The sequence below is a fragment of the Oenanthe melanoleuca genome, chromosome 1 (genome assembly GCF_029582105.1).
Source record: "Oenanthe melanoleuca isolate GR-GAL-2019-014 chromosome 1, OMel1.0, whole genome shotgun sequence".
In the NCBI taxonomy this organism is placed as follows: domain Eukaryota; kingdom Metazoa; phylum Chordata; class Aves; order Passeriformes; family Muscicapidae; genus Oenanthe; species Oenanthe melanoleuca.
Genome location: NC_079333.1, coordinates 62364127 through 62376448, shown reverse-complemented (window position 1 = coordinate 62376448; position 12322 = coordinate 62364127). Strand labels below are relative to the sequence as shown.

At 35.4% G+C, this 12322-nt stretch overlaps 1 protein-coding gene across 1 annotated transcript in view; it reads left to right on the top strand.

The window, feature by feature from the left end:
* Window positions 1-12322, top strand: part of KLHL1 (kelch like family member 1) — a 166824-nt gene that overhangs the window by 65716 nt on the left and 88786 nt on the right. The window contains exon 4 of the mRNA XM_056491802.1: window positions 12046-12242. Within this exon, the coding sequence (XP_056347777.1) occupies window positions 12046-12242 (197 nt within the window). The remainder of the gene's footprint in view (window positions 1-12045; window positions 12243-12322) is intronic.

Sequence of the window (12322 nt, the reverse complement as noted above, 5' to 3'; positions counted from 1 at the left end):
GGTAAGAGCATTCAAAAGTGCTGTGGAGAATTCAGTGATAACTCATGTGATTCATGAATTCCTAGAAAGTAGTCCCAAACTTATTCAGTTTATTGAAATTTAATACAATCTAGGTTTCTCAGTTAATCATTCTGTTTTCCCTTGATCTTGCCAGAGCAAAACCCTAATTCTTTTTCCCATTGTTTTTCCATCATCTCACATGATTTATCTAGATTCTTAGTTTCTTATCTTCTTGTCTTCTTTCTTGCACTCTGATTCCTTATTTGCCACCAGTCTAGCTCATGTCCCCTTTCCCTTTGAGTCAGTTCACTTTCCTTGTACTGCATGGATGTGGACAAGTGGAAATTTGAGACAATTGCCACTGTTCAGGTACCCAGAAGCATAGAGACCAAGAAAAATTCCCTTTCAGACTCCCAGTCTCTAATCTGGAGTGCACATCTGTCTAGACTCAGACAGAATATCTGGAGAATCTGGCTGCCAGATTCCGATTACTGACTGCACAATGAGTGAAAAAGTTTTCAGCAACTCATATCTATGACTAGTTTAACTCTTTATTGTTTTACCTCAGGAATAGAAAACAATTTTGACAAATGAGCAGTTATTTACTTCTATTTTATTTTTCCTGTAATTACCTTCTTAACTCAGGGAGCTTGAAAAAAAAAAATCACTTATAGTTACTGCTGTTACAGAGACAGGTTTCCCTGGGGACAGCTGAACATATCAGAAAAAATACAGCTGAACATGGACTTAATTGCAAATATGTAGAAGTTAAGAGTAATGGAGTGCAAATATGTTTAGATGTGATTTAAAAGATGGAACCATTTCCACATCTTATTATTTACAATTCAGTCAGTTCTATATTTTTTTATAATCTAGTGAAATTATTTTATTTTTACTGTGCATCATACATATTAAATAGGGATTTAAGAAGGATAAAATATAAGTGCCTATGGAAAGTATTATTATAAATGGAGATATCATAAATTGATACCAGACCCTTCACCAATATAATCTAATATGGTTGCAGAATATCAGAATTAAAGTTAAGCAGAGGAGAGATTTTGTATAGCAGACACATAGGGAAGAATAGTCCTGGGGTGCATCAGGTATTGCCAGCCAGGCATTGAAGGGGATTGTCCTGCTCTGCTCTGCTCTGGGGCAGCTTCACCTCAAGTCCTATCTCTGGTTTGGGACAATATTAAGAAAGACCTTAAATTATTAGAGTGTCCAAAGAAGGGCCATGAGATTGTGACAGGGCTTAAGGAGCAGCTGAGGTCACTTGGTGTGTTCAGCCTGGAGGAGACTGAGGGGAGACCTCACTGCAGTTACAACTTCCTCATGAGTGGAAGAGGAGGGTCAGGCATCTCTTCTCTGTGGTGACCAGTACAGAACCTGTGGCCTGAAGCTGTGTCAGGAGAGGTTTAGGCTGGATATTAGAAATAGAAAAAATTCTTCACTCAGAGGAGATTGGGCACTGGAGGAGTCTCCTCAGGGAAGCAGTCACAGCATCAAGACTGACACTTTAAGAAGCATTGGGACAGTGCACTCAGGCACATAGAGTGACCCTTGGGCATGGGCTTGTGCAGGGCTTAGAGCTGAACTCAGTGATCCCTGAGGGTCCCTTCCAACTCAGCCTATTCTGTGATTCTGTATGGAAATAGATTTCTAAATAATTGGCGAGGTAGAATTACATGGTGGCCAGAAGAGCATCAAATCTTGTACAGCCTTGAGTAGAGCAGTTCCTGGGTGAAGCCTGCCAATCTAAGAGTAGGAACAGGAAGACAGAAATTTAGACAACCTAAAGTACTGATTCAAAGATAATGAAGGGTGTTGGAGTTTCTGTGAAGATTCAATGTGAATAATTATGTAATTTTAAAGTTATGTGATTGATGTACCTATAAAACAGAATTTGATAAAAGCTGAAAAAAAATGGCATGTGTTAAAATATGTGCTATAAACTCTGTGTTAGGTCAGCCTTGGGGTTGTTTTGCAAGTGTTTTGGGATTTTTTAATATATATTTAGCTGTTTTTTGGTAAGCAAATTAATAATGTAGTGACTACATATTGTTTTATCTGAAATAAGCACAAATTTTTTAATAATATCAGCTATATTATAATGTAATTACAACTTGTATAATTCAAATTACATAGATGATGTAAATTTATTAGAAAAATACTCTGTCAAAATTATATGCTTCTTGTTCTATACATAGGCTCACAAAGATAAATCAAAACATCTTTACCACTATTTTTTGTGAAGGATATATTTGACCAGTAAAAGAATATGTTACTTCATTAATCTATGCTCACTGTGATGCATTTTGTTGGTTTATTCAAGTAGACAAAGTATCTTTTGTCTGTTATATAGCAGAACTGCAACTTAATAGGAAACAAAGCTTCCTCTTTTGCATATCTTCTCCTTATGAGCCAACTGAGGGAATATGAAGCCAACACTTATGTACAATGGCTATGCAGAAAGTATGTTTCATTTTTCAAGCAGCAAGATGACTGATAGCAAAAAAAATCTATGATTGAGATCTTAGTGCCCTGGGGATAGATGGATATGTAATCTTTGATCTTTTATGAATTCAATATAAGCAGTTATACAGAAGAGTGTATCTTCACCTCATTTTCTTAGGTAGTGCTTCTTTCTTGATCTTAAAACTTGAGTTTTCATTATTTTCAATTGTGCTTCGATAGTTCAGAGAAGATTGAAACTATAGATTGATATTCTGTTGTTTTTCTGCTATTTGTGACTGTGGGAGCCCTCCTTTGAAGATACAAAAGAGCTGTGAAGTTACTATAGATTTCCTATATCAGGAAATCTAATTAGCATCGGGATATCTAATTAGCATGCATTCCCGACAGTGATCAGAAGAGTAGGTTGGTGCTTTCATGCTGTTAATGAAACTGAAAAAGCAAAACCCACTTAAGGAATAGAAAAATAAAAATCCCTTATTTATTTATACACATCTGAAAAAAAAAAAATAGAGAAAAGATCATACATGGAGGAGGTTCAAGCCCTGCTGTATAGCTTTTAATTAGATTTTATTTGGGAGATTCTTTAATTAAAGTACTGTCAAGTGTCTTTGTCAGTGTTATAGCTAATAACACACACAGGGCAGACAGCAGGGATGTAGCAAGTAGGAGCATGTCTTAAGCACAAGGACCCTTAGGTTCTTGCAGAACAGGAACTATATTAATTAAATATCACAAGGAGGGGTATTTCTTGGTTTTGGTTTGGGGACTTTTTTTTTTTTTTCAATTGCTGAAAGTCAATTACCTATATGAACAAACATTGAGGACAACTTTGGCTTGTGCCAATTAGTAGTGTCAGAGTCCAGAGGTGATCACAGCCCCTGGATTCTGCTCCAAATGCTGTTTGAATGTGACTGCCATTGTTTGGGGGATGACAGTGTTTGGAGTAAAACTGAGGCCATTTCACTCCCCTTAGCCTCAGTGCTAGAGGGAAGTCCCAGACAAGTTTAACTCAATGGATACAATGTAAGGTGTTTTATTAAAATCTTGTCCTCAGGCAAATGGACTTTAGGTACTGGTGGCATTATTTACAGTCTTTCAGGCTTCTTGTGTCTATTAATCACATTGAGAAGTGGAGGTACCCTGATACTGTAAAGGTCCTTGCCTCTGCCTCTGTGACTTGTTGAGTTTGTTCCAGAGTTGTTTGTTCTGTAGTATCATGTTAGAGATCCCAGTGAACGTGGACCATGTCTAAGTAGCACTTTTTGGAGGAGACTGTTCCCTGCTCCTGCCCCACTGCATTTTCTCTGCCACATATTTGATGGTTGACTTTGCACTTGCAGAGAATAGGCCCTTAAATTTCCATTCATTTCACATGGGTTATCATTTGTTCCAGGAACTCTGGGGTAAGTGGTAAAAGGACAGATTAAGGTAAGTGAATTGGTCTAAAAGACTGTCAGTTGTAATGGAGAGTTCAGAAAAAAAGTTATATATCACACTAGGTGCTCATAGACCTTGAATAAACTTAACTTCTGGATATGGAGGATCCTCTGTGAAACACTCCTCTTGGAGCAGATACATGTCATGGTACATGTCATACTTTTCATGAGTCAATAAAGAGAGTGTTGCAAAGAGAGTTATCCAAAGAGGCCTTCTTTATCAGGGTTGCTCCAGTTTAGGAAGTGGGAAGTGGTTGTGATGGCACGATCTGTACAGCCATAATTCAGATTATCAGTACATGGAGGTTCCACATTGACTTTCAAAGTTCCTCAGTGTAGCTGTAGGACCAGATTCTTGCATTCTGTCCTCTGTGAATGTCAGTTGCTTGGAAAAAATACCTTTCTGCAACAAATATTCTTCTGATCCTAAAACAATCTGTGGGCTTCCACATAAATCAGGAAAGAACTTCAGAGACCCCTTTATCTTAAAGAACTGCAGAGACTGACTGCCTCCTTAATTTTTCTATTTTTTTTTTTTTTTTTTTTTTTTCCTGAGCTAGCCCTACTCTGAGGATCTTGTTTCCATCTGGAGCAGATGTTTTCCATTCCTGTCACTGAAACACAAAGTCCTTGCTCATTCCTGGAGCTCTACACTCCAATGAATTGTTATTCCTCCTTTTACCCTGGGTTCTTCATTAAGGGACAGAATTGGCAATTATGTGCTAGGAACCAGCTGGTGTCTCATTCTTTTGGCAAAGCATATGAGAATTGCCCAGAAAAGAGCTCTGACCTAGATATCCATAAATTTTGAGTATTCAGAATGATCTAGAATATTATGGAGAGATAGATAGTGACTGTATGGCCTTGTAATGTTATGCAATCTGGTATTCTGGAGAATTAAATTAAAAAAAAAAAAAAATTCAGGCAGACCCAGGGAAGCAGAGTATGGAGGGGAAGAACAGAAAACTGAGGACACTACAGGATGCATTTTTAAAACTGTCCCTTGCTAAGCTCAAAGTTCTTCATCTCCAAAGAGAGATTTAAACAAGTACTGAACATTAATACAGGGCATGGCTGGAAAGTGAGTGTTCTTTTGGAGTATCATCCCTCTGTGTTGCCATCTGGCACATGCATGTGCATGTAAATGGCATCAGTGAAGTGACAAGACAGGCTGCTGTAGGATGGACTGCCTATTCATGTGTTTCTTTCTGGAGCTCCTACATTGGAGATGTGAACCCATGTCCGCTCTCTTGAGTTCAGCTGCCTAGCTGTGTATTTCCAGTTCCAAATACAAGCAGAAGAATCATGAAAATTGCAATGATAGTTTGTGAAAGAGGTCCTCACCTTTCAGGTCTTTACTCCTGTTCCTGCAGTGTAAAATGCCTTCACTGCCTTTCTGATCTGTACCCCTCTGACAGCAGCTGTGGTGAAATGTACCCTCAGAACAGCCCAAAGTAAATGTTCAGCCCAAAGTAGATTTCATTATTCAGTAAGGTGGACTCATAAGCAAAAATCTTTTCTTGGCAATAGGTGCCTCCATTTCTGTAACTTTTTGTTCTTTCAGTGTAGATTGGAGCTGCTCTGTGCTACTGCAGTACAAGCTGCCAAATCATTGCCTGAGAAGTTAAGAAGCTTATTCTGGCAGAGGAGAGTGCTCCTGCTTCTGAGCTAGCTTATGATGTGGAGAATAAAATACTGTTCCTTCAAACCTGAAACCTGAGCTCCTTTGTCCTTGAGACATTTTTTTCCTTTTTTTTTTTTTTTTTTTATGTTTTTGGTTTTTCGGGTTTTTTTGAGGTTTTTTTTTTTTCCCTACCAGAGGCCAAAGCTTGACTGGGTTCTGTGTAATAGGAAGGTTGTATCTCTCCAACATGTAGTCAATATTTGGTGCAAGTCTTGTGGAATGAAAGTTCTCCCCCACAACCCCTTCTCAAGCTGAAGTTTGCTTTTGTTTACAAGCATAAATTCCTGGAGTGGCTTTTGATGTGTGCAGCATGATGAGCAGAACAGACAGTCTGGAAGCAAACATAAGTACTGAAGTCCATTAACTAAAAACAGTTAAGGGAAACTAAGGCCCTATAGATGAAATGAGCTTTCTGGAATAATTCTTGTTATCTCCCAGCCTATTTTGTGAATGAGTGCAAGATTTGCGCTGTTTGAATTTTAATGAGTAAGTGCTGTTTATATTTATGTATTTTTTGAGGTAACTTTTATCTTGGCTTTTTTTTTTTACTTCTGTTTTAACCTGTGAGCTTTTATTCCTCTATTTATATAAATAATTAAGCTTAAAACTTCAAAATTCAATGCCTGTATATTAGCTGAATTATTGGTGACAAAATTACTAACATAATGGTCATCTGTGCAAGTACAAACCAGTAATATTTAGCATATAGTTCCAAGAATGATGTTCATATTTTTACGTTTTTTTATAACTACTGAAAAGACAAATCTTCTATCTCAGATTGCTAACATATCTTTCTTCACAGCTGATAAAAAGGTTTTATGGAGATGAGGCTCACAGCTAAAACGATTTTCTGCTTTTATTCCTGTTATTTGTATGTATATCTTACAGGTGACTAAGTTCAAGTAAATAAAGTCAGCTAAGGCATGTGAGTGGCATAAGGAGAAAATAACATTTGAATGTCTCTCTCTGAAAAGCTGAAGTATATGAACGAGTGGACAAATTTTCTTTAAAACCTGACATTTCAGTTATAAAACAGAGGTGTTTTGGTGTGTAGTTTTGAGGAGGTCTTTTTTCAGAACAGAAGATGAAAAGGTAATACATGGATTATTTTGGTTAATACAGTTTTCTGATCTTTAGCTAGACACTTGTGAGAAGTTTCCTGCTCAGGGGGATTTCAATTTGTTAATAGCATTTCCTTATCACTCTGCAATGTTGTAATTTTCCATGCTATTTAAATAAAGGAGACTGGCAGTGCTGATGAAGGATCATGTGAGTAGGCCAGTTTAGTCCACTTACTCAAAGATATATCATTAGTGTGTAAATAATTGTACAGTATTTTAAAAGAGTGAATCTAGTTAATTTATAAGAATTCTCATATTACTGTGATGGCAGCTTTTTTCATTTTTTATAAGCTGCATATTTATGTCTCTAGAATAATTTATGAAATCATTTTATATATAGTAATACTTAAATGAAGGGAGCCTACAAGAGAATTGGAGTGGGAATATGTACAAGAGCACACAGAGACAGAACAAAGGCTTCAAACTTAAGTACAGTAGGTTTCTCTTGGATAATAGGAAGATTTTTTTTGCTGTGAGGATGGTCTGGTACAGCAGTAGATTGCCCAGACAAGCTGGAGATGCCTCACCCTGGCAGTGTTCAAGGCCAGTCTGGATGGAGGAAACCTGGTCTAGTGGTAGGTGTCTCTGCCCATGGCAGGAGAGTTGGAAGCAGAGGATTTTTACAGTCCCTTCCAACCCAAACTATTCTGTGGTTCTAAATAAACACAATTAACCACAGAATGCCTTATTCCTCAAAAACAACTGATGAATTTGATCTGCAGCCAATAATTAATAGAGAATAAACCACAGTTTGATCAGAAAAAAAACCCCTGTTAAGTGAATATATTGTGTCCTGTTTTCTTTTCTGAAAACATCTTCACCTTTATAATAAGTATGAAAGACAATACAACATAGAATTTTAAGGCATAGGTCAAACTGGAGACTATGAGATGTTCTGCTACACAGAAGATACTTTTTATAGCATTGTTCATTGACTGGTGATCATGGCTAGACATAAGAGGTGATTTTACACACTATGTCACTACCAGGAATTGACCATGACAAAAAGAATTGATTATCAGAATTGAACCCAAAGAGTGTTTCATCACCTGAAACCTGATGACTCTTGATTCCAGTGCTGTGTTTGGGAGCAGATGAACTGAATTTATATCAACAAATATGAATATCAATATCATCTCAGTAAGTCAAATGAAGGTGCTCCTTTTGTAGCTGAAATCAAGAAATAGCCATTCAGGGAGTGATTAATCTCCTTCTGCAGTACATGACTGAAACAGAGCAGGTAAAAGCTGTGCTCAGATATCCTATTTCTTTCTGTGGACTGTAAAAGGGGAACTTGGGTGATTAGGTCAGGTGGCTACCTAAAAGTACCTGAGATTTGGAATGATTAAGATAAACAATGACAAAAAGGTTTATTATAGCAGTGTGAGGCATAACACCTTTTTAATAAGCTTTTTCAGTTCTTCAATGGAATTAGATTCTGTGTCAAGAAAGCAATTTCTTATCGTAGTCAAATTATTTCCTATGCATAAAACAAATATTATCTTGATAGCATTTACTGCCTTTTTTATAAAAAAATAATTAGACCTCCTAAAACTGATTAGCCTATAGAAATAATTCCATTCAGCAACACTTTAAAACTGCAACACAACTGATCAGGACTCGTGAAATAGAAAGATTAAAAAGATAAATACCTGATTACAAGGAATTAGTTTTAGCCTGTTTCTAATTCCTTGACATGTCCCATGATTTCCCTTGTACATACTTACAGCACTCTTAGGAGTGTTGAGGAGTCTTGCAATGAATGAATGGGTAAGTGTGTAATTACAAAAGAGAAGAAAAATCTACTGTGCATGTGCTGTCAGATGATATTATGATGTGTTACAAATTTAGGTTAAAATTCATTGCTTATACATAGAGCAATTGATCTGTACCTCCTGAGTTGTCCCACCACAGGTTCAATCTGTTGGTCAATAACTGTTGGAGGCTATTCCTGTGAAACACTCTGACCTTATTAACATCATACGAAGGTGGGCAAAGGTGCAGTGATTCCCTGTAAACAAAACTAGTTTTGAAGAATAGTCAGTAGTGTAGAAAAGAGAATAAAAGAAAAAAAAAAAAAGTAAAAAAGAAAAAGCAAAAAGCCAAAAAACCCAAACTAACCAACCAACCAACCAAAAAAAAAAAAAAAAAAAAAACAACCCAAAACAAAAATAAAAAAAAGCAAACAAACAACAACAGCAAGAACAAATATTTAAAACTCACAAAAGTACAAACCAACCCAAGTCAAAACTGCCCCTTAATGTGGGAAAGGGTTTAGCAACAGAACAAGAATATCAGAGAATTCTTGTATTATCTGTGCTTCACATTTGGTAATGAGCAATAAAATTTATGTAGTCATTTTGAGAGTGCATGCTAAAGATAGGCATTTTAATTTCTGAATAAGCAATGCACATAAAATTTTTCACAAATACAGATATAATTTAGAATACAATTAGAATACATTACAGTTCTTTTGATTGTTTTTTCCTCATATTTTTTCATCTTAATTAATGTAATGCGAAAGGAGATTTTAAGCTCTGGTTAATTTGTTTTTCTCAGACTAAAACACTTGTGCAAGCTTCTTATTGCATAAAAATGTGAGAGGGAGGTGAATTGAAGAAGCAATAGTATTAATGCCCCTTGAATATCCCATTAGACATTTTTAAATAGATACTTGGATCTTCTAATTGCCAATATGAAACTGTCTGAAGATTTCATATTTTATGTACAGAACCCCTTAACAACTTTCTTTTTTCAAACTCTGACCATACTAAACACTTGATATCCCAGAGGAAATATCATAAAAATGTCATAGCACTCTTCTGAAAAAGAGAATACAGCCCTTGAGAGAAAATTTTTGATGGCGTCTTGATGTTTAAAAAAAAAAGATAAGTAAGATTTGGAAAGCATTTAGATGGATTAAAACACTATCTGTCATTGAAACTAAAAGAATGAAGAACAATGCACTCTATAACTTGTACTGAGTGTACTTTTCTACCTTTTATCATAGATATACTAAGTAGTAAATTAGTATTTCTGAATTTAGTTAAAATAAAGTCAAACTATAATATATTCATATCCCCAGATATCCCAGAAGCCATTGTATGTTTACTTCTATTAAAATATAAAGCAGAAATAAGTTCATACTCTTCTATAAAATGTGAAGCATTTTCTTCAAAATGTCCATGTTATTTACATAAAGAAATAGATGTTTCGTAGAAAAGATAATAATTTTTTTTATTTAAACTTACTATTTTCCAACTAATACTGTACCAGGACTAGTGTACTTTAAAGTGAGCTGAAGATCTCTCAGTTTGAAAACAAAAAGATTGATGTGGTTTCAAGTGATTCCTTTGGTTTCTTCTCCTAAGAGCAGCTGCCTTTAGTGATAAAAAGGCCAAACCATGAGACTGTTCCCTTTCCTCATAAAGTCAGGATATTGGAAGTGATTCTTTCTATACTTACAACAGTTTTCTAGGGCCAGAGACTTAGAGACTTTTTTGAGCTCATTGCTGAGAAATCAATAGCATGTAAGAAAAATTTTTTGTTTTTCTGTTTGTTTGTTTTTTTCTGTTTGTTTGTTTGTTTTTTGTTTTTGTATTTTGTTCCATTTCTCCGTTCATCTCATTTTTAAAGCTGTTTTTCACCTTTTAATTTTTTTTACTTCTGGTACCAGGATGGTGAATTTTAACCTGAAAACAACTCTATTTTGAATGCTTCCACTTTGCACAGTGGAGCTGTCTTCCAGAGAGTAGATGGTGTGTTGAGCCAGCCATTACCTGCAGGCAGGCAGCAAATGTGGGAGTGTCATTGATGGATATATGGGTCAGCCAAGGATCTGCTGCTGAGTGGGTCTTCTGACCACATTGCATGAAAATGTGGTGTTCAGAAATTGTGAGAAGAGGTTAGATAACATAAAGAGAAACTCATGGGACATTAATAAAAGAATAAAAATAAGGAGAGGAAACCCACTGGAATTAGGCTGTGCACTTGATCTGATGCACTGACCTTTGCAAAAGGATGCATTATAACTAAGTCTAGGAAAGTATTACTTCATAGTTTCCTTTTCATATTAAAAGCTACAGATATAGTGAAAGGAGAAAAGATCAGATGTGCAGTGTTAATATTACTGTGTTTTGAGTTTGATAATTCAATGTGAAGTGTCTTTTCTTTTCAATGGCATGCTGGTGTGAAATTGAGGATTTTAGAACTCCTTAGTGCCGTGCAATAGAATTAAGATTTTTAGATTTTTTTTTTTTTTAATGTGACAACAGAATTTATGTGAGGAAAAGAAAGAGTTTATCTAGGTGTTGAACTGTATTACTTTTAAGAAAAAGATCAATATGCACTTAATCATCTTAGAGTCGAAATTACTTTTTCAAGTACAGCACAATAAAATCAGAAGTACCTTTTAACAATTTGTATTAAGTTTGCGCATTTTTCCTATTCTTTTTTTTTGAGTTCTCCAAAACATCCTTATAATCTTTAGTTTGTAGATTTTTAAACTATTAATGTAAGAAATTTATAAGATTCTAATGTAAAAATAAAATTTAATATTATGACTGGGTGGAGCATTATAACAAGAATTGCATATTCCAGCCTAAAATAAATATTTTCTAGTTTATTTTAATCTATTCTACCTTTTATTTACTAAAAAGTGTGTCAGTCTGAAAGGTAAAGATAATGACTTGTGAAATTATGGAATTAAGTTCAATATAAGTATTATTAATGGTTCTTTTCCCTAATATAAATTATTTTAGAGGAATGTGTTACACAAAGCCTGCCATATGTTACTCAGATAACATTAATCCCAAAAAGTCACACTACCAGTGTTTGAAGACTGTTAAGCCTTGTTTTGAAGATGTATTTATGGGTTATTCATAGTATACTGGGCAGTTATTTCATTCTTTTCAGGGAAGTAAATGGCTGTTAAGTTTTGCTCTGTGCCACTGAAGATAACACAAGTTTTATCACAAATTTCAATGAAAAAAAGAAAAGAAACTCAACAACAAAATCATCCACAGCCTGTTTGATATCAAGATATTCCAAGTCTCCTCTTCCACTTCAGACAGTACAGTCTCTCTTTTTATGCCTGTTATATAGTTGAATTAATAGTAGTTTAAAAAGAAATATTTCTAATACTGTAATTTCCAGGTCACTGATGTATTCAGTCAGGGAGACTCATCCTTCTTTTCTTCACTTTTTCTGTAGAGTTATTTATACAGAGCTATGATTATTTATAAAAGCATCTTTTGATACTGTATATTCTGGAAATACTAAGTAACTAAGTTTGCATTTGTTATCAATACTTTTTTTTTTTTAGGCTGCCTGGAATTAAAAGAAGACACCATTGAAAACCTCCTAGCAGCTGCCTGCCTCCTCCAGCTCCCCCAGGTCGTAGAGGTTTGCTGCCATTTTCTAATGAAGCTTTTGCACCCATCCAACTGCTTGGGAATTCGAGCATTTGCTGATGCACAAGGGTGCACAGAGCTAATGAAGGTGGCTCACAACTACACCATGGTAAGGCAGTTTTGGAATATCTAAATTATAATATTGTGAATCCTATATATCCTCTGCAAGTAAAAATACTGTGTTAGTTT